At 49.2% G+C, this 21,007-nt stretch overlaps 2 protein-coding genes across 2 annotated transcripts in view; one reads left to right on the top strand and one right to left on the bottom strand.

Moving 5' to 3' along the window:
* Window positions 1-752: 752 nt before the first annotated feature.
* LOC307096236 (claudin-34-like) lies at window positions 753-1,397 on the bottom strand (the record flags this gene model as incomplete). Its single annotated transcript, XM_079765798.1, has 1 exon — window positions 753-1,397. The coding sequence occupies one exon, from the start codon at window positions 1,395-1,397 to the stop codon at window positions 753-755; it is 645 nt and encodes a 214-aa protein (XP_079621924.1).
* Window positions 1,398-9,365: 7,968 nt separating this feature from the next.
* MSL3 (MSL complex subunit 3) overlaps window positions 9,366-21,007 on the top strand; it is a 16,125-nt gene continuing 4,483 nt past the window's right edge. Inside the window, exons 1-11 of the mRNA XM_079765644.1 lie at window positions 9,366-9,542; window positions 10,789-10,871; window positions 11,258-11,353; window positions 11,691-11,788; window positions 12,813-12,898; window positions 13,435-13,557; window positions 14,599-14,759; window positions 15,500-15,658; window positions 16,368-16,627; window positions 17,489-17,598; window positions 20,518-20,655. Coding sequence (XP_079621770.1) covers window positions 9,441-9,542; window positions 10,789-10,871; window positions 11,258-11,353; window positions 11,691-11,788; window positions 12,813-12,898; window positions 13,435-13,557; window positions 14,599-14,759; window positions 15,500-15,658; window positions 16,368-16,627; window positions 17,489-17,598; window positions 20,518-20,655 — 1,416 coding nt within the window. The 5' untranslated portion in view covers window positions 9,366-9,440. The remainder of the gene's footprint in view (window positions 9,543-10,788; window positions 10,872-11,257; window positions 11,354-11,690; window positions 11,789-12,812; window positions 12,899-13,434; window positions 13,558-14,598; window positions 14,760-15,499; window positions 15,659-16,367; window positions 16,628-17,488; window positions 17,599-20,517; window positions 20,656-21,007) is intronic.

Consider the following 21,007-nt stretch of genomic DNA (forward strand, 5'->3'; position numbering starts at 1 on the left):
GCTGCGCCCCCGTGGGGCTTGACAGGGGACCTCAGGCCGTGCCCCCCATCCACCAGGGCTTCAAGGGGGACCTCAGGACACACCCCCGCCTGGCAGAGCTTGACAGGGGACTTCAGGCCACTACCCCCACCCGTCCCCAGACTGGGGGAACTCAGGCCATGATCCCCACCCCAGCTTCAGGCCAGGGGACCTGACACTGCACCCCCCCCCCATTCCAGCAGGGCTTGACAAAAGTGGGACCAGCCGGGTCTGGATCTAGCCCAATTGGGGGCAAGGCTGGCTGGGTCTGGGTCTCGCACAATTTTGAGGTGCATGTGGGTGGGCGGGGACTTGACTCTGAGTCCCATGGTGAGCCCCTGACTCTGACAGGAGGAAGATTTTCATATACATTTTACTAATTTTCTTTCATCTCTGTCACTTCTATTATAGAGAATGGCAAATAGCAATATTAAAATATTTCTTCTAATTAATCCCCTTTTAATGGGCATGCATTTCATGCACAGGTTCTTTAGTTTACTCAATAATAATTAATATGCAGATTCAGTAAGACAGGTGGAAAGTGTTTATTTTGCAATTTTTTAAATGTAAGTTTCTTAACCAATCGATGAGCCCAATTTGCACATAGCAGGATATGCCCACTTGCTGTTCAAGATGACCTTTATCATGGTCATGAGTCCTTGGATCTATTTCATAGTTACTTCACCCCAATAAACTGCTCATCGTGGATTTGCAAAGCTATGCAACCGGGAATTTCACACTTGAGAGACTTGGGGGTACATTTGGCTGTTGCGGGGCAGCTGGAAAGAGATGGTAAACAGCCCACTCAACAGCATCAGGCATGAAGCCAGAACCGCCAGATACATGGTGCTGCCAATCTCCTGCCGGTCCGGCCTGAACGGGATGTGGAAGGATGGCGGAAAGTGTATGCCCTCTTCATTCTTCACCGTGTGGTAGTTACAGAGCACGGCAATGAAGATAAATGAACTAGCGACGATGCTCAGGATTCTGGAAACTAGGAACAGATTGCAGGTGGTGTTTTTCTGAAGCTGCCCCGTGTACACTCTCCGCAGGCCCATGACCGTGAGCCATTTCCCCAGGAGACCGAGGAGGCTGGCGGCCAGCAAGAAGTTCTGAGAGATGCGGATATCCATTGGCAAGTAGGTGTCAGTGTAGGTGTAGCGGTGACAGGCTATGGGTCTGGTCTGGAGGCTGTCGGGCTGGTAAGTGCAGACCTTCCACATCCCTACATAGGCCAGCCCCCAGGATGGCTCGGGGCTGCTCTCTATGTACCATACTCGCCAGTTAGCCTGGCCCATGCAAACCATGGTCAAGAGCCATCCCAGGATGTTGAGGCCTAAACCCGCTGCCTGGCAATTGGCCTTGTCGAACAAGGCCATGGCTCTGTATCCAGGGGATCTGCAAACCAATAGAGAGTGACATGAGGGTGGGACCCACGGGCTGGAACTGCCCCCCCCCCAGGGGTGAGCAGTGCTATATTGGAGAGGGAAATGCCATATTCGAGAATGGAGACACTTGACCCCCGTGCTCTGCTGGCGAAGGGTTCTTGGGCAAGATTTACTGAAAGCCTTAAAGTACACAGACTTTCACCCTGCAGGACCGTTAAGTGGTTAGAGCGTCTTCCCAACAGGCCCAGGTTGCAGAGCTCAATCCCTGGTCAGGGCACATACAAGAATCAACCAATGAATGCATCAGTCAGTGGAACCCCAAATCGATGTTTCTCTCTCTCCCTCCCTCTCTGTCTCTAAAGTCAATCAAAATATGCACAAACTTTCAAACCGGCAGTTCCACTTCTGGACATTTGTTGAAAGACACAATTAAGATTGGCTACAGCCCAGCAGGCAAGGTTGAGCATCAAGCTAAGAACCAAGAGGTTAGGGTTCGATTCCTGATCAGGGCACATGCCCCTGATGTACGCTTGATCCTCAGTGTGGGGCATGCAGGAGGCAGCCTATCCATGATTATTTCTCATCGCTGATGTTTCTCTCTCTTCCTCTCTCTCTAAAGTCAAGAAAAATATATTTTTTACAAGACAAATCTTATATAAAAGGAAGGAAGGAAGGAAGGAAGGAAGGAAGGAAGGAAGGGAGGGAGGGAGGGAGGGAGGGAGGGAGGGAGGGAGGGAGGGAGGAAGGAAGGAAGGAAGGAAGGAAGGAAGGAAGGAAGGAAGGAAGGAAGGGGAAAAAGAAAGAAAGAAAGAAAGAAAGAAAGAAAGAAAGAAAGAAAGAAAGAAAGAAAGAAAGAAAGAAAGAAAGAAAGAAGGAAGGAAAGGAAGGAGTGATGGATGGGAGGAAGTAAGGAAGGAATAAAGGAAGGAAGGATGGATGGAAGGAAGGGAGGATGGATGGAAGAAAGAATGGAAAAAGGAAGGAATGATGGATGAATGGATGGAAGGAAGGAATGATAAATAGAAGGAAGGAAGGAAGGAAGGAAGGAAGGAAGGAAGGAAGGAAGGAAGGAAGGAAGGAAGGAAGGGAAAGAGAATAAAAGGACGGAAGAATGGAAGGAAGAAAGGAAGGATGTATGGAAAGAAGCAAGGGAGGTGGGAAGGAAGGAGAGAAAGATGGAAGGATGGAAGGAAGGTTAGAAATATGGCAGGAAGGAAGGATGGAAGATGGAAGAAAGAAAGGCAGGAAGTATGAAAGGAAGGAAGGAAGTATGGATGGATAAATGTCAGAAAGGATGGAAAGATGGAAGGAAGGGAGAAAGGAAGGAAGGAAGGAAGGAACAAAGCAAGCAAGAAAGGAAGGGGGTAAGGTAGGAAGGAAGGAAAGAAGGAAGAAAGGAAGGAAGAAAGGAAGGAATGATAAATAGGAGGAAGAAGGGAAGGATGGAAGGAAGGAAAGAAGGAAGGAAGGGAAAGAAAGAATAAAAGGAAGGAAGAATATATGGAAGGAAGGAAGAAAGGAAGAAAGGAAGGATGGATGGAAGACAGCAAGGGAGGTAGAAAGGAATGAAGGAGCAAAAAATGGAAGGATGAAAGGAAGGTTAGAAAGATGGCAGGAAGGAAGGATGGAAGAAGGAAGAAAGGAAGGCAGGGAGTATGAAAGGAAGGAAGTAAGGATGGATGGATAAGTGGCAGGAAGGAAGGAAGGAAGGAAGCAAGCAAGAAAGGAAGGGTCTAAGGAGGAAGGAAGGAAAGAAGGAAGAAATGAAGAAAGGGAGAAAGGAAGAATGCAAGGACGGAAGGATTGATGGATGGAAGGAAGGAAGAAAGGATGAATGGGAAGGAAGAATGGATGGATGGAAGGAAGAAAGGAAGGATGGAAGTAAGGAAGGAAGGATGAAAGGAAGATAGGAAGGAAGGATGGATAGATGGAAGGAAGGAAAGAAGGAAGGAAGGAAGGGTCGATGGATGGAAGGAAGGAGGGCAAGAAGGAAGGATGAAAGGAATAAAGGAAGGAAGAATGGATAGATGGAAGGAAGGAAGGAAGGAAGGAAGGAAGGAAGGAAGGAAGGAAGGAACAAAGCATAAAGAAAAGGAAGGAGAGAAGGTAGGAAGGAAAGAATTATGGAAGAATGAATGGAAGGAAGGAAGGAAAGAAGAAAAGAAAGATGGAAGGAAAGACAAAATGAAGGAAGGAAGGAGGGAAGAAAAGAAGGAAGGTTGAAAGGAAAGGAGTGAAGAAAGTAGAAAGGAATGAAGGAGAGAAGGTAGGAAGGAAAGGAGAGAAGGAAGGAAGGAAGGAAGGAAGGAAGGAAGGAAGGAAGGAAGGAAGGAAGGAAGGAAGGAAGGAGAGCAGGTGGGAAGGAAAGAAGGAAGGAAGGCAGGAAGGTGGCTAGAGTTCATCTCTCCTGTAAGACCACTGATGACAGTTAACCTGTTCACAGAGCAAATAAAAGGATTAAATACAGTGACGGCTCCTCCCCACCCCCACCCCCACCCCCCGCCAAGAAATCTCAGGACTTTCTTAACCAGGGAGAAAAATAAAGCGCAATCATTACCCAACCAATACAAAAAGGCAGGAGGAGGAAGTCTCAGAGGTACCAATGGTAGCCACTACCAAGCAGTAACTGAAATAAGGAAACCAAACATTCTCATGTTTCCATGGCACCCAGGGCTGGTCTGCAGGCCTGTGACAGTAGTCTTCTTAAAGGGCCAGAGTCAGGGAGCCAGTCTTCAAGAGGTGAACTATTGCCCTGGCTGGTTTGGCTCAGTGGATAGAGCGTTGGCCTGGGGGCTGAAGGTCCCGGTTTCTATTCTGCTCAAGGGCACATGCCTGGGTTGTGAAGGAAGGAAGGAAGGAAAGAAGATGCACCTTGAGGATCCCCAGTGTGTGGCGTGCAGGAGGCAGCCGATCCATGATTCTCTCTCATCATTGATGTTTCTCTCTCTCTTCCCCTCTCCCTTCCTCTCTGAAATCAATAAAAATATATTTCTAAAAACTTAAAAATATTAAAAAGAGCAACTTCCTCTTTGGAGCTTTTCTGACACTGTCCCTCCTCCTAGAGATGGAAACAGTTATCTGATCTCCCGGACTCCAGCTTCATCAGAGCACCCAGGAGGCCCACCTTTCCGGAAATGTGTCCTCTTGGAGGCAGGGGTCATGCGTGTTCTTCTGTGTGTGTCTAGCATCCAGCACACGGAGGCTCAGTAAATATTTGTTGAAGGAATGGCGGACAAGGACAAATGGCTGAGGAATGTTAATAGCAAGCCTTTACCTAGCACTTAGGTTATGCCAGGCACTACGCAAAGCATGTACACTGAACAGACTGGTTTCTTCTTAACACAACCCTAGGAAAGAAAACGAGCCCTGGCCCGTGGGGCTCAGTTGGTTGGGTGTCGGCCTGTGCACTGAAGGGTCTTGGGATTGATTCTGGGTCAGGGCACATGTCCAGGTTGTGGGCTCCATCCTGGATGGGGTGCATGAGGGGGGCAGCTGATCAATATTTCTCTTTTATATCAGTGTTTCTCTCTCCCTCCCTCTCTTCCTGTCTCTCTGAGTGTTTTTTTTTCCTAGTGATTTTTTTGGTAATTTAATAAATCTTTATTGTTCAGATTATTACAATTGTTCCTCTTTTTTTCCCCCATAGCTCCCCTCCACCAGGTTCCTACCCCACCCTCTGCCCTTACCTCCCCCCGACACACTGTCCTCACCCATAGGTGTACGCTTTTTGTCCAGTCTCTTCCCGCACCCCCCACACCCCTTTCCCCCTGAGAATTGTCAGTCCACTCCCTTTCTATGCCCCTGATTCTATTATATTCACCAGTTAATACTGTTCATCAGATTTTTTATTCCCTTGGTTTTTAGATTCACTTGTTGATAGATATGTATTTGTTGTTCATAATTTTTATCTTTACCTTTTTCTTATTCTTCCTCTTCTTAAAGAATATCTTTCAGCATTTCATATAATCCTGGTTTGGTGGTGATGAACTCCTTTAGCTTTTTCTTATCTGTGAAGCTCTTTATCTGACCTTCAATTCTGAATGATAGCTTTGCTGGGTAGAGTAATCTTGGTTGTAGGTTCTTGCTATTCATCACTTTGAATATTTCTTGCCACTCACATCTGGCCTGCATAGTTTCTGTTGAGAAATCAGCTGACAATTGAATGGGTGCTCCCTTTCAGGTAACTAACTGTTTTTCTCTTGCTGCTTTTAATATTCTATCTTTGTCTTTTGCTCTTGGCATTTTAATTATGATGTGTCTTGGTGTGGTCCTCTTTGAATTTCTTTTGTTTGGGGTTCTGTGCACTTCCTGGACTTGTGAGTATATTTCTTTCACCAGGTGGGGGAAGTTTTCGGTCACTATTTCTTTGAATAGGTTTTCAGTATCTTGCTCTCTCTCTTCTTCTGGCACCCCCATAATTCTGATGTTGGTACACTTGAAGTTGTCCCAGAGGCTTCTTACACTATCTTCAACTTTTTGGATTCTTTTTGCTTTTCTGGTTGAGTGTTTTTTTTTTTTTACTTATTTGTATTCCAAATCTTTTACTTGGTTCTTGTAATCCTCTAGTCTGCTTTTAGGTCTCTGTATAATATTTTTTATTTCAGTCAGTGTATGCTTAATTTCTAGTTGATCCTTTTTCAAAACCTCGAGGGTCTCATTAAATTTATTGGCCTTTTCTAGGAAATTCTTGAAAAACCTTATAACCGTGGTTTTGAACTCGATATCCAGTCTTTTGCTCTCCTCCATTTCCTTCATTTGTGGCCTGCCTCTTTGTCTCCCCATTGTAGCTGCTTCCCTGAGTTGATGGAGTGGCTTTGTGTGCTAGGTGTCCTATAGGGCCCAGTAGCTCAGCCTCCCCAGTTACCTGAGGCGGACACTCTTGGTGCAGCCCTTTGTGGGCTGTGTGTGCAGTCTTGTAGTTAAGCCTAGATTGTTGTTGGTATCACTGGGGGGAGTTGACCTCCAGGCCAGTTGGCTGTGAGGATCAGCAGGGTCTCTGCTGGGAGGGCTTCTGTGCTCAGCGTGGATGGGGCGGAGTCTCAGGGTGGAGCAAACAGCCTTGGTTTCCCATCAGCCCACCCCCTAAGAGGGCCCTGTTCTCAGTGTCCCACGGCAATGGCTGCGCAAACCTCTGAGAGAAGGCTGCTCTCGAGTTTCGCCCACTGACAGACAGTCCACTTTCTCCCCGAATGAGTCTGGGTACCCAAAGTCTCACCTGGAACTGGATTTCAGTGCAGTCAGGAGGTTTTGTTTCCCTCCCAAACGAGAAAGCTAGCCGCGCGCTTGCTGCCCGCCCTCTCCAAGCGCCACGAGTAAGCCAGCCATGTATTCAGCCGCCCGCCCTTTCCGCACATGCGGGTCTCCGCACCTCTGTCCTCCACAGCTCCTGAGTCCCAGAGTCCTTTCCTCTTTCCTTCTAGCTGTAGAATTTCCACTCAGCCAGCTTTCTGCTGGTTCTGGACGATGTCTGCTCTGTCTTCCAGTCACAGTTCTGAAATTGTTGTTCAAGGCAGCAGTATAGGTGTTTACCTATGCCGCCATCTTGGTTTCTCCCCTGTCTCTCTGAGTTTTAAAAAAATAACTTATTTAAAAATAAATAAATGTCAGAAAACTGCCTCAGCGAGAGACTAATCACTTGTCCAAGATCACAAACTATTAGATGGGACAGGGTCTCAAGGTCCAGGCATTTCTAAATGTTATTACCAAATATTGTTCTTCTAAATGTTAAAATGTAGCACAGTATTTTCCAGATGCAGCTGTACTAGGATGAGCTTGACAGGTACTCAACTGAATACATGTAGGCAATTGGGTACATGTAGCCACCTGGTACCTGTAGCCAACTGCAAGGAAACAATTCAGGGCACCAGAGCTTTGGGTCTGAATCCCCGTCTCCTTTACTTGCTACAAATAAATAAAACTACTTTGTGACAACAACACCTCGTTCTTCAACACTGAACCCCTTGAGTTTTGTAACAAGACTAGGAAGTGACAAGTGTGGGACCCCATGCCAGAGCCCACCCTGTGCTTTTTACCTCTACACCCAAGAGGAAAAATAATGCTCCATCCACATTAGAGATGGAGACCTCTTGCGGCTGCTAATCTGGAGCAGGGCTGCAAGGGAGGCTGCCACTGATGGGATTTGTCGCTTTAGGCTCCCCAAGGCTTCTGCATTCTTGGACTTTGTAAGGGGACAAGGGCAAAGGCTTTGCTCAAGGACATAAGAAGGGGTGGAAATGGAGGGAAACAAAAGAAAGCATCTAAAGTCTTGCTCAGAAAGGTTAGTCTGAAGAGGAAATCTCCATTCACCAGCCAGAAAAAGAAAAAGGCTAATATTTCAGTTATGGTTTAGCTATAACACGCAATGACTTGTGCCCCAGAACTCTCCCTGTCCTGTATGGGGAACCCCACCATGAAGATCTCATCCCTGATACACCACAGCCTGAAGGGGAATTATGGGCCCAGTTCTGGCTTCTCCACTGTATGATGTGGCTGTCTTCCCCCAACCTGTCCCTCCTCCAGTAGCCCTTCTTCTGGCCAATGGACCGATCACTCACCCAACTCATTATGTCCAAAAGTCTGTCCGTCTCCCAAGATTCCTCCCTCTCCCACTTCCCATCCAATTGGTCACTGAGTTTGGTGGATCCTATTTCATAAAACTGTCCTCTGTTCATTCATTAAATATGTGTTGTGTTATAGGAGTATGCAATGAGGCACTGAAGGTCTTCCCCAGCCCGCCCTCCCCCCCCTCAAGGAGCTGAGCATCTGAAAGAGGGCATTTTGCAAAGGAAAATCTGCTGCTGAGCAGAAAGTCAATGCCAGAAATGGAGAGAGGGCTGGGAGGGGTATATGACGCATCTAGGGAAGCTTGTGGGCTTTTCTCATGGCCACGTGCAACCTGAAAGGTGAAGGATGTGTACCGGAAAGCCAGCGAAGGGGAGGAGGCAAGTGCCCATTTCTGGAGGCAACAACAGAGCCCAGAGCCTCACAGCTGGTCCCAGCCGGGTCTCAATGCAGCAACTGCACCGCCCAGAAACTTCCCATTCCTGAACAGAAGGGAAGGGGGAAGTTTAATTTAAAAAAAAAAAAAAAAGGCGCCGCTAAAAAACAGCACCCGGTCTTTTGGGTCGCTGTCAGTTTGCCCTTCAAACCGCCTCCCTGCGCTTGTCATTCGTCCATCAAGTCCCTCCTGACCCCTCTGTGTAGGCACTTGGCAAGGAGCCTAGCAGTACCTCCCACCATTGGGGTTCTCGATGTGTTGGAGAAGACAGACAGCGAGGGAGCAACTTTGAGAGCTGGGGGTTGGAAGCCTAGACTCCTGACTCCTGCCCACTGCTCCCGCTGTCACTGCGGGCCCCAGGCCTGCCACCTGCTTGTCCTTGCCCAGGTTGGCCTTAGTGCTTGGTTCACTCCCTCACCACCCTCCGCCACCCCTCAACCCTCTCAGCCCACAGCCGCTGCCCATCTACACCCACTCCAGCCCCAGGTCTTCCTCCAGCAGCCAGGCGTGGCGACGCGCAGCTCCGCGGAGGTGGCCGGCGCGGCCAGGGCCCGGCGAGCCGCCGCTGGAGGGCAGCCGCCGGCCGGCCTCCCCACGCCAGCTCCACCCCAGGCCGGCTCTCCCCTAAGAACTTCCCACACTCCGGCTCCAGCGCGCGCGCGCGGCGCGATGACATCGTGGGAGCAGCCCGCGTCAGCTGCCTTTCCCACGAGGGCGGGAGCGGCCGCTGTGCGGGCAGAGCTTGCATATGGCTGGCGTTCCCCGATCGCGGGCTGCCCGAGCCCGGGGGAGACTCGCGGGGGCTCCCTGAGGGTGGGCGGGGGTGGGGACAGAGCGCGCGATCCGCGATTTCGAGGTCCAGCAGCGAGTCGGGGCGGGCAGAGGCGGGACCGAGGGCGGGGCGGCCGCAGCCTCCGCCATTCCCCGTTCCCTCCCTCCCACCCCCCGCCGCAGTGCACCACCTCCCCGCCCCCCCTTGTCCCCCACCGCGCGCGCTCCGCCCGCCCCGGAGCCTCGCCCTCCGCCACGATGAGCAAATGAGCGCGAGCGAGGGCATGAAATTTAAATTCCACTCAGGGGAGAAAGTCCTGTGCTTCGAGCCTGACCCCACCAAGGCGCGAGTGCTGTACGATGCCAAGGTGCCGCCGCGGAGGGACAGGGAGGAGGCGCGGGTCGGGGACCCCGGGACGGAATGCGGGTGTGGGTGCGCGTGCGGATGGCGGCGGGGAGAAGGGGAAGCGGCCGGGCCTGGGTGCTCCCTGCCTGTGACACCTGGGCCTGCGCCGCGCCGCGCGGAAGGCAGGGGGCGTTCGCGGGCGCCGCGCTGGGGGACTCGGGGCAGGAGTGCTTCCGCTTCCGGCCGGCGTACGGGACTGCGCACGCGCGGCCTGAAAGCTCGCGTCTGAGGTGTCGCGAGGTTTTCGCCGGGAGTCGATGGGTGCACGTGACCGCAGCGTGGGCTGCGTGTCCCGGAAACCGCTCACGGAATGGCGCCCTAAGTCCCTTCGTCCTGCGCGGAGCGCCTCGTGGGCTCCCGTGTGACACCGTGACCGACCGACCCAGGTCCTAATCCACAGCGCCGCCTGTCGGCTCGCGACGTCATTGTCCTGGGGCCACAGTCGTGCTTGGGACCCTCCCGTAGGGTCCAAGGGCTAGGGTGACCCAGTGTTCTCTTCCTTCAGGGCCTTTATGTTGTCCATCTCCAAGGCGCACCCCCTGCCCACCAGGGGGCTCGCGGGGGTCTGAGTCACATGTAGCCCCTCAGGTCTGGATGGCGAGAGGGAGTGGGCATCGCAGTCTGGTGGTGGGGTTGGCCCGGGGTCCCAGGTGCGTCCGAGCAGCGCTGCCCATTGGGGGACTTACCAAGGACCCCGGGTTCTGTGAGTTATATTTTAGGGTTGCGCCCCGGCAACCCTTGTCTCTGATTTCCCTCCTCCCTCCCCGCCATGAGTATCCCCCGGGGTGACACGCCCCATCATTTGCCCCAGATGTTCCCTCTGGGGACACCGCTGGAAGGGCTGGGGCTCGGGACACAGTGGAGCTGGAGAGACTACAACTCCCAGAGGCCTCAGGGCTGCAGCGCTCCTGTCTGGCCAGGACTCTTCTTTACTGACAAGTTGGCTGGCCAATGGCTTTAAAAGATGCACCCAGTCCCGCACTCAGAGGCCAATCACGGGGAGGTTGGAGGGATGTTTCCTTTTTTGAGGCATCCAGTCAGGAAAAAAATGGAATTGAAAGGAAAAATGTTTCAGCACAGCTCGCGGTCTAAAAAAGGAGCGAATACTTCCTTTTCTTTTCAAAAAAGGTCTATGATCTAGTTTTCCTGATCTAGCTTCCAGTGTTCTGTATATTCAGTCATTTGTGGACAATATTTTCTGGTTTCAGATTGTGGATGTTATTGTTGGGAAAGACGAAAAAGGCAGAAAGATCCCAGAATATCTAATCCATTTTAATGGTTGGAACAGAAGGTGAGTGTATTTGTTAGACCTGACTGGAAATTGATCATCTTTGCAGCACAGGAACGTTGGGTTTTGTTAAGTTTTAGAAACACTTGTAGAAAAGTTTCATGTCCTATTTTTGCTTTTTTAAGTCAAACTTTGCCTATGCAAAAGAATGATCACTTTTAAGTTGATTCTATTTGAGTTCTCTGTGGGTAATTCGGGGAGCCCCAGTTGCTTCTATGTCTAAATGAGTTCCTTTTTCAGTTTGTTTGCATTTTTTGTGATTTTAAAATATTTAAATAGTTTTTCAAAATGTAAGTAATTCTGGGGCACTTCGTTCCTGCGAGGTGCTTTTGGCACTTGTTTTATAGCGAATTAACATACTGAATTTCATATCCTTTTTTGTTTTGTAGCTGGGATAGGTGGGCAGCTGAAGATCATGTCCTCCGGGATACCGACGAAAATAGGAGATTACAGCGAAAATTGGCAAGAAAAGCTGTAGCTCGCCTGTGAGAATTCAACAATCCTGACAAATGGGTTTTCTCTTAATGTGTAGAATTTGTAGGATGTAAAAGTAAACATATGACAAGCATGGTTTATTATGCAATTTGACGTATTAAAAATGTGTTAGCGAAGAGTGTCTGTTGTAACTGCTGTGTTTTCCGAGAGGATGTTGTCTATGTAGTAGTATAATAATCTGAAGTGGAGATCACCATTTGTGTTCTAAAGCTGAATTATTTGTCGGATGCTTAAGAATCTTCGTTGTTCTCTCTTGCTTTTTTACCTCCAGCCCCTTATCAGTCAACACCCACATTTATCTCAGTCGTGTGTTTTTCTGTTTTCCAGAAGCACAGGAAGGAAGAAGAAGCGCTGCCGATTGCCCGGTGTTGATTCTGTCTTAAAAAGCCTCCCCGTTGAAGAAAAAGAGAAAAGCGATGAGAACTGTGAGTGGCCTGAGTTATTTTCTCTGGTTAAATGAACTTTTCCCTCCCGGCCAGCATGGCTCAGTGGTTGAGCGCCGACCTATGAACCAGGATCCTGGTCACGGGTCAGGGCACATGCCCGAGTTGCAGGCTCCATCCCCTGTAGGGGGCGTGCAGGAGGCAGCCAATCCATGATTCTCTCTCTTCATTGATTTTTCTCTCTCTCCCTCTCCCTCTCCCTTCCTCTCTGAAGTCAATAAAAATTTATTTAAAAAGTAATAATAAAAGAACTTTTACCTAGTTCTTTTATACATACTGCAGGACTGAGGGGGGAGGGATCATTGAAATTACACAGGGAAAGGTTTTTAGCTCATTACATATATTTGCCCCTTTCGATTTTGACAAGTAAGTTAGCAGTCGATAAAATCATAATTCGTCCTCATCAGATCGCTGCCTTCTCGGCCAGTGTCTATACTCATCCCTCAGGAGTCCATTCTTATGGTACCTCCTGGGCCTGGGCCTCACTTTCCAACACAGCAGGTAACCATGGGATCCTAGATGACTAAACACTTTCAGATCATTGCCTTTATTTATTTTTCTTTTTTTTAAATATATTTTTATTGATTTCAGAGAGGAAGGGAGAGGGAGAGAGAGAGATAGAAACATCCATGATGAGAGAGAATCATGGATTGCCTGCCTCCTGCACGCCCCCTACTGGGGATTGAGCCGCAGCCTGGGCATTATGCCCTGATCCGGAATCGAACCTGGGACCCTTCAGTCCACCGCAGGCTGACACTCTCCACTGAGCCAAACCGGCTAGGGCTCAGATCATTTTCTTGGGTGTGTTTTGCATTCATTGAAATCGGTGTTGTATTTTTCAAAATAAATTTCCATTCTGAAAGGTACGATATTTGCGTTCGGCATTTAAAACATATGTAGGACTGCAGTTGGTGGATACCGGCAGTAGGACACAGCCCACCCTGAGGAACTGGAAGAGCTGGGAATTGGCTAACCCAGGCTTGCTTGGTGTTTGTGTCTCACCTAGCTGTAAGCACTTCCTCTGGTGACAGCAGTGAAGAAAAGGATGGCGCAATAAGTGAAGAAAGTGACATTGAAGAAAAGACTGAAGTGGTAAAGGTTTCATTGTGAAAACTCTTTGGTATTGATTTTAGTGGTAGAACTCTCCAGTCGTGAATCGTTTCGTAAAAATACATTTTGCACCAACTCTTATAAAGCTGCACTTCCTATTTAATGAAAAGTAACTCTCGTTTATAGTCACCGTATGGCCCCCTCAGTGGCTCCTTACAGCCAGAAAGTATTGGCACAAGTCATAGTGACCTCTTACTCTTCAGTGACATTGTGAACTTGGTTTTTACAATGGTGACTACTTTTAAATGCTGTGTATCAGCTTAGCATCTCCTGCCTGCCTTCCGTCCTACCTGTGAAATGAAATGGGGAAGAAAGCAAGCATTTGCAATGCGGTTAGTGTCCTAAAGCGAATGAGCGTGGCCTTGAATGCGCTTTTCAGCAGAACACGTATCATTACCGGGGGAAATGTGGAGGATTAACTGGCTTTGTACCATAGAGGCTTGCAAGTGTTCGTCCTCTGGCTATGGACTCTCCTGCTATTTTAAGGCGGTTAAAACTACGCAATTTTCATGTCGCAGAAGGTCGGACTGGAGTCGCGCAGGAAGAGGGCGATGGAAGAGAGAGCAATAACCATAGACATCCCCGACGTTCTAAAGAAGAAGCTGGAGGACGATTGCTACTACATCAACAGGAGGAAGCGGGTACGCGTGGGGTCTCCCAGAACCTGCTCCCAGAGCCCAGTCCTTGCGAACCTTGGGGCGAGGAAACCTCCGTGTTAAGTGGGGTACCGAGTCAGGTTTCACGGTTATCTGACAGTAGCGCCCTGCTGCTGATTGCATTCAAGTGTGCACGGTCTTTCCCACCCTGGCTGCCCCGTAGAACCCTCTAGGTCAGTGGTCGGCAAACTGCGGCTCGCGAGCCACATGCGGCTCTTTAGCCCCTTGAGTTGTTTTTGTGTTTGTTTTTGTTTTTTAATATATTTTATTGATTTTTTTTTTTACAGAGAGGAAGGGAGAGGGTTAGAGAGCTAGAAACATCGATGAGAGAGAAACATCGACCAGCTGCCTCCTGCACACCCCCTCCTGGGGATGTGCCCGCAAGCAAGGTACATGCCCTTGACCGGAATCGAACCTGGGACCTTTCAGTCCGCAGACCAACGCTCTATCCACTGAGCCAAACCGGTTTCGGCGCCCCTTGAGTTTTGAGCAAAGGCCAGCTTAGGAGCACCCTCATTAAGTTAATAACAATGCACCTACCTATATAGTTTAAGTTTAAAAAATGTGGCTCTCAAAAGAAATTTCAATGGTTGTACTGTTGATATTTGGCTCTGTTGACTAATGAGTTTGCCGACCACTGGTCTAGGGAGCTTTGCAAAGACCTGCTGCCTGCACTTCCACCCAGAGGGTAAGAGGATGTGGGCTCTGTGGGGGTGGGGTGGGGTGGGGGGGGGGCAGTGAAACTAGCCTGCGAGGCCCCCCAGGTGGTTCTAATGGATCACTAACATAAGACTCACTGCTCGCATTCATTTAAAAAATTAATGCTGTGATGTACATGGTGATGCGATTGGTACACAAGAAAACATCAAAGAGCTTCAAAGTGTATTTATTTAAAAGATTCTTTTCCCACAGAGTAGGCTTTCTTTTTGAGTTTGGAAAGCGATGTAGAAAGACCTCCGTTGGCTGGAGTAAGTGGCCGATCCGGTGGGATGGGTGCGGCAGCTGTGTTTCCGTTTCTGTTGACAGTTAGTGAAACTCCCGTGCCAGACCAACATCATCACGATCTTGGAATCCTACGTGAAGCATTTCGCTATCAACGCCGCCTTTTCCGCCAATGAGCGGCCCCGGCACCATCACGCTATGTCCCATGCCAGCATGAATGTGAATTACATCCCAGCAGAAAAGAAGTGAGTGGGGGAGGGGGGTTGGCATCGGATGGGTCTCTTTGTGTGTAGCAGAGAAGTGACTTTTATTTAGAAGAGGTAACACTGTCTCCATTTCAGTATTATGAATTCGTTTAATATGTCACTTAATATGCAATTTAATATCAAAAATGTGTTTTTTTTTAATGTTCAATAACTGCATCTGGCCTGGATGCAACACCAAGACCAGTTTGTTCAGTGATCTAAGTTAGGGAGGTAACTGTTGAAGCACCAGAATGGCAGTGAGGATCGGATCCAAGCTTGTTTACAAACATGCCTTTATTCTGGCCTGAGGAACTGTCCCCTTGTTCTGCCTCAGTGCCCGCGTCTCAGCCGGATGGAGTCGGGTCGGACAAGTAGAGGGTTCCAGTTCAAACAGGTGTGAGGCCTTCGTGGGTCCCGCCCCTTCCGCCCGCAGTAATGGGGTCTGTCCACCTTCTGCAGCGCAAGCTGCTTGGGCTCCTTGTGGGCCCCTGAGCGCACGCGTGTGTTCGGTGTCGGGAGTTAAAATCACTACAGACTCCCCGCGCTTTATATCACAAGCCAGCGTTCCCGCTGAATCCTTGGTTGCTGGTGGCATCTCCGGGTGCGTTTTATTCTTCAGGTGTGTGGGGGTGGTGTACAGTGTTTAAAACTCGGCCTTCTTCCGAATGGACCGCCTCGTGGTGACATTTTGGCAAGTTCCGTGTCTCGTGTCTCTGATCGCTGCTTTTTCATCCTTCCAGCGTTGACCTTTGCAAGGAGATGGTGGATGGATTGAGGATAACCTTTGATTACACTCTCCCATTGCTCTTGCTGTATCCGTACGAACAAGTTCAGTACAAAAAGGTGACTTCGTCCAAATTTTTTCTTCCCATTAAGGAAAGTGCCAGTAGCACCAGTAGGTAAGTCCCAGCATGGAGACCTGGGTTGGATTTTGAGCGGCTCTCCCCCTCCCCAAAAGCAGCGGAGTGAGAACAGGCTTGGCGGGGGGGCGGGGGGGGGATGTGGGTATCAACGTAGCTCCCTCACTTGCTGGTTGTGGGACTCAGGGAGGTGCCTTCTGAGCCTTGCTCCCGCTTCCTGGAGCAGTCACTGTTCAGGGAGGACGCTTGTGGCCTTCAAGTCAAGGTTCCTGCCCTTCTGCGGGGCTGTGTCACCGTGTTCGCTGACCAAGCACGCCCACATCTCTCTTCCTGGAGGGACACAGAAGTCCCCCGACCACACGTCTCTCCCATCCGCACAAGTTGCGTCTCCCTCGTGCCTCTCCTGCGTGGTCTGTCTCGCGATGGCCACTCGTCCATCCCCTCCTGCCTGCTCACCCCCCGCCTTTGCCCCAGGACACTCCCAGCTTCCCCTTGCCACCTTTCCCTTCCTCCTCCCCTCCCTTCCCGGCTCCTGCCTCCTGGTTCTCTCGCCGCCTCGTGATGTCTCTTCTCAGCCTGGCTTCCTTTCCTGTTGCTGTCCCCGCAGGGCAGAGGTCCCAACAACTCCCTGGGGACCTGCGCCGGTGTCCCCAGGCCCTACCCCGAACCTCCAGGTCCCAGTGTCACAGAGGTCCTGCAAAGGTTCCCCCGCGCCGGGGCCCACGACACCGTGCCCTCTCTCCCGCAGGAGCCAGGAGGAGCTCTCGCCGAGCCCGCCTTTGTTGAACCCGTCCACCCCGCAGTCCACGGAGAGCCAGGCGACCGGGGAACCGGCCACCCCCAAGCGGCGCAAAGCGGAGCCCGAAGCCCTGCAGTCCCTGCGGCGCTCCACGCGCCACTCGGCCAACAGCGACCGGCTGTCCGAGAGCAGCGCCTCGCCGCAGCCCAAGCGCCGGCAGCAGGACGCGTCCGCCAGCATGCCCAAGCTGTTCCTGCACCTGGAGAAGAGTAGGTCCCTTCCCGGGCACCGGGTCCGGCCAGCAGGAGGCTGGCTGCGGATGGGGAGGCTTTTCCCACAGCCCGGGAGCAGCTGGCAGGGACACGAGCCCGCTCGGCTCCAGCTCTGTAGCTCCCGCATGTCAGACTTGCAGCCGGCGGGCCGCATGCCTCGTTTATTTATTTATTTATTTATTTATTTATTTTTAAATATATTTTATTGATTTTTTACAGAGAGGAAGAGAGAGGGATAGAGAGTTAGAAACATCAATGAGAGAGAAACATCCATCAGCTGCCTCCTGCACACCCCCCACTGGGGATGTGCATGCACCCAAGGTACATGCCCTTGACCGGAATCGAACCTGGGACCCTTCAGTCCACAGACCGACGCTCTATCCACTGAGCCAAACCAGTCAGGGCATGCCTCGTCTATTTAAATGAGGCCTGCGGGCCGCGAGTTTGCCATGCTTGCTGTGGCTGGATGCTTGGTGCTCCTGGTTTAGCTCTGGGTCACAAGTCAGTAATCAGTCACTCCCCATTCCCTCCCCTGATGCTGGGCGCCCACCACTTGCTTGCTGCCCCTAGGAGTTTGCCACTGGGCATGAATGGCTACCAATGGAATCATACAATATGTGGCCTCTTGTCTGTGGCTCCATTCACTCAGCATGAAGTTTTCCAGGTTCATCGTGCTGTAGCTTCTATTAATAGTTGAGTCCTTTTTTTTGGCCAAAGAATATTCTAGGTGCTGTCTTATAATAGGAGGGTCTTATTGCTAGAGATGAGGAAGTCCTCTGCTGGGTCACGTCTTCCAGCACTTTCTCCTCCCAGCCATGTGATTGCTGAGTGAATAACTGACATCTGTTCCTTCCGAAGAAACACCGGTGCATAGCAGATCCTCCTCGCCTGTTCCTGTGACGCCCAGCAAGGAAGGCAGCGCGGTGTTCGCCAGCTTTGAAGGCAGAAGAACCAATGAGATCAATGAGGTAGAGAGCGCGTGTCTGCTGCTCGCCCCGGCGAGCCTTTGGTGGTTGCTTAAACCTTGCGGCAGGAAACGGGGTTTCCTCAGAAGCCTCTGTTGCTGCGGCCATGAACAGGACCCTTCGGATGATGTGTAACAATGTGTTCTTGGGTTTCGAAAATGAGAACATTGTTGCACTTACATTTATCTTTTATCTTAAGAAACTGTTAGGGCTGAAACATGAGTACACTAAGTCCTCACTTAGCGTCAAGGACAGCTGCTTGGACTTTCAGCAAAACAACATACAGTGAAACCAGTTTTACCACAGGCCAGTTGATATAAACAAGTTCAATTCCTGGCATCTCATCAACATTGTAACGAAATGATGTGATCCGAGCACCTCCTGTATTTTCAGGGTTTTTTTTATATATATTGATTTTTTTGTTTGTTTTTTTAAAATATATTTCTTTATTGATTTCAGAGAGGAAGGAAGAGGGGGAGAGAGAGAGAAGCATCAATGATGAGAGAATCATTGATCAGCTGCCTCCTGCACGCCCCCTACTGGGGATCGAGCTTGCAACCCAGGCATGTGCCCTTGATCAGAATCGAACCTGAGACCCTTCAGTCCACAGGCCGATGCTCTATCCACTGAGCCAAACTAGCCAGGGCAATTTTTAAAAAATATATATTTTATTAATATTTTTACAGAGAGGAAGGGAGAGGGATAGAGAGTTAGAAACATCGATGAGAGAGAAACATCACTCAGCCGCCTCCTGCACACCCCTCACTGGGGATGTGCCTGCAACCAAGGCACATGCCCGTGACCGGAATCAAACCGGGGACCCTTGAGTTCACAGGCCGACGCTCCATCCGCTGAGCCAAACCAGCCAGGGCCTGTATTTTCATTTTCTAGAATAGGCATCAGAACACTTTCTCTGCAAAAGGCCAGAGAGGAAATATTTTAAGCTTTGGCCACACAGTGTCTGACAAGACAGCCCAACTCCACAAGTAGCCATAGACCCTGTATGAACGAATGAGTGCGCTGTGTCCAGTAAGACTTGAATCGCACACAAATTTGAATATCAGGTCATTTCCATGTGTGATGAGATGTTGTTCTTTTTTTTGCTATTTCCCCAACCATTTAAAAATACAAAATCCATCCTTCATAACATTTATAGTCATCCCTTTGAGGGCATGCTGTGTGACCGCATTATGCCAGGCCCTTGACCTAAATTACCTCATATTCTTACCTTGCACTGGGTTTCCGTTTTACAGATGGGGAAACTTCATTTTATTTTTTTAAATCTTTATTGTTGAAGTATTACATATGTCCCCTTTCTAGCCCACCCCTCCCCCCTGCCCCCTGCCCGAGGCCTTCACCACCCAATTGTCTGTGTCCATGGGTTATGCATCTATGCATACAGGTTCTTTGGTTGATCTCTTGCCACCAACCCAGCCCCGAGAAGCTTCATTCTAAAACTCTCTTTTTAAATATATATAATATAAATATATATATATATATATATATTTTTTAATTCATTTCAGAGAGGAAGAGAGAGGGAGAGAGAAACAGAAACATCAGTGATAAGAGAGAATCAATGATCGGCTGCCTCCTGCATGCCCCCTGCTGGGGATCAAGCCTGCAACCCAGGCATGTGCCTTTGACTGGAATTGAACCTGGGACCCTCCGGTCCGCAGGCGGACGCTCTATCCACTGAGCCAAACCAGCTAGGGCTAAAACTCGATTTTTAAGGCCACTTAACTGATGTAGGTAGTGAGTGTCTCCAGGATTCAGGAGATGTCTCAGGCCCGCAGGCTGTTCTGTGACTGTCACCTGGAGTGGGATTTCCTTGTTTCCGCAGCTGGGGGCAGGTGACTACCAGGCAGAGAACATTTGGTGATGGAGGGTCAGCAAACTTGCCGTAAAGGGCCAGATTGTAGGTATTTTCAAGGTTGGCGTCTGTTTTCACTCAATTCAGAGGGTCAGATTAGCTTCCACAGTGAATATAACAGCAGCAATTCCGGGATTTTGGAACAATAGATATATTACTCGAAACATCTTTGGGCTCTTTTTTTACTGCTTCCTTCGCGAATACAGCAGGCTTTCCAATAAAGGAAAAGCGCAAAATGACCTAAGTAGTTACAGCTAATTTATAGGTAGTAGCTGTTGAAAATCAGGAAGTCAAATATTTCCCTAATCTAATTTTAAGTCTTCTCTTCCACAGTTTCATTTATTTTTATAAGCAGATATTTATTTTGATAGTGACATATTTTTTCCTCTAATTTATTATCATAATTTTCAGATGATTAGAAGTGTCTCCCTGTGTTGCCAAGGAAGTTGGATCCCCTCCTGTGATTGATTTAAAAGGCAAAAAGGTTTTGAAAAATCATAGTAGAAAACTATAATATGTATGCTAGTACATAATCTATATGGAAAACATATATGTATATCTATATCATAATTCCACCACTAAAAAAAACACGAACATTAGCATTTCGGTATATACTTCTTGATATTTTTCCCTATGTATTTACATAATAATTCTACACAATATTTTATATTGTGCATTTTTTTTTTTTTTGCAAGCGTTGTGTTGAACTTCATTATTTTGTAGCTTGATCCTCTTCAGCGTAAAAACACATTCTATGCTCCTATGTCCTGAGATCATGCCCACAAAGAACTCCATGGGCAAGTCGGAAGGCTATCTTCAGAACTTCCCCACCTTGTCAGGAAGTTGTCACTCTTTCCTCCCTTTCCTGGTCCAGCTGTGGAGCAGCTCCTGAGGTGCCAGCGGGCCGGCAGGCGTGGGGGTCGGGGTGTGACACGTGATTGGGCACAGAATGGCAAAGCGCGGGGATTTCTGCCCGGGACTCCGGATGTTGAGACTGTTGTGACGGAGTGTTAAGATGCAATCACGAAGCATTTCATTTGTGCCTTTCCCAGGTCCTCTCCTGGAAACTTGTGCCCGACAGTTACCCTCCAGGCGACCAGCCGCCTCCTCCCTCATACATTTATGGGGCACAACACTTGCTGAGATTGTTTGGTAAGACATCCCGATGCCTGCTTTCTTCTTCTTCTTCTTCCTCCTCCCCACCCCACCCCCCCCCTTTTTTTTTTTTTTTTGCTTTGATTTTAACACACTTGTTAGCTTATGTACATCTTGTGGTAATTTGGGGGTCTAAGAAAAATTACTGAAAGGTGCCTCTTTAAAAAAAAGGCCCTTAATAAATCTTACACTTCCTAAAAATTATATTTGTAATATTTGTACTATTGCTGTGCCTTTGTGTTCTCTCAGAGTTCTTGGTTTTGTGTGATAATGTAGGTGTTCGTTTCAGATCAAACAGGGATAAACAGACCCAGATGATCCTTGGGTGTGTCCTACCCGTTGCCAGATTCTGCCCGTGGTAAATGGTTTTGCTTCTCTTTTTAATGC

The sequence above is a fragment of the Cnephaeus nilssonii genome (genome assembly GCF_951640355.1).
Source record: "Cnephaeus nilssonii genome assembly, chromosome: X".
In the NCBI taxonomy this organism is placed as follows: domain Eukaryota; kingdom Metazoa; phylum Chordata; class Mammalia; order Chiroptera; family Vespertilionidae; genus Cnephaeus; species Cnephaeus nilssonii.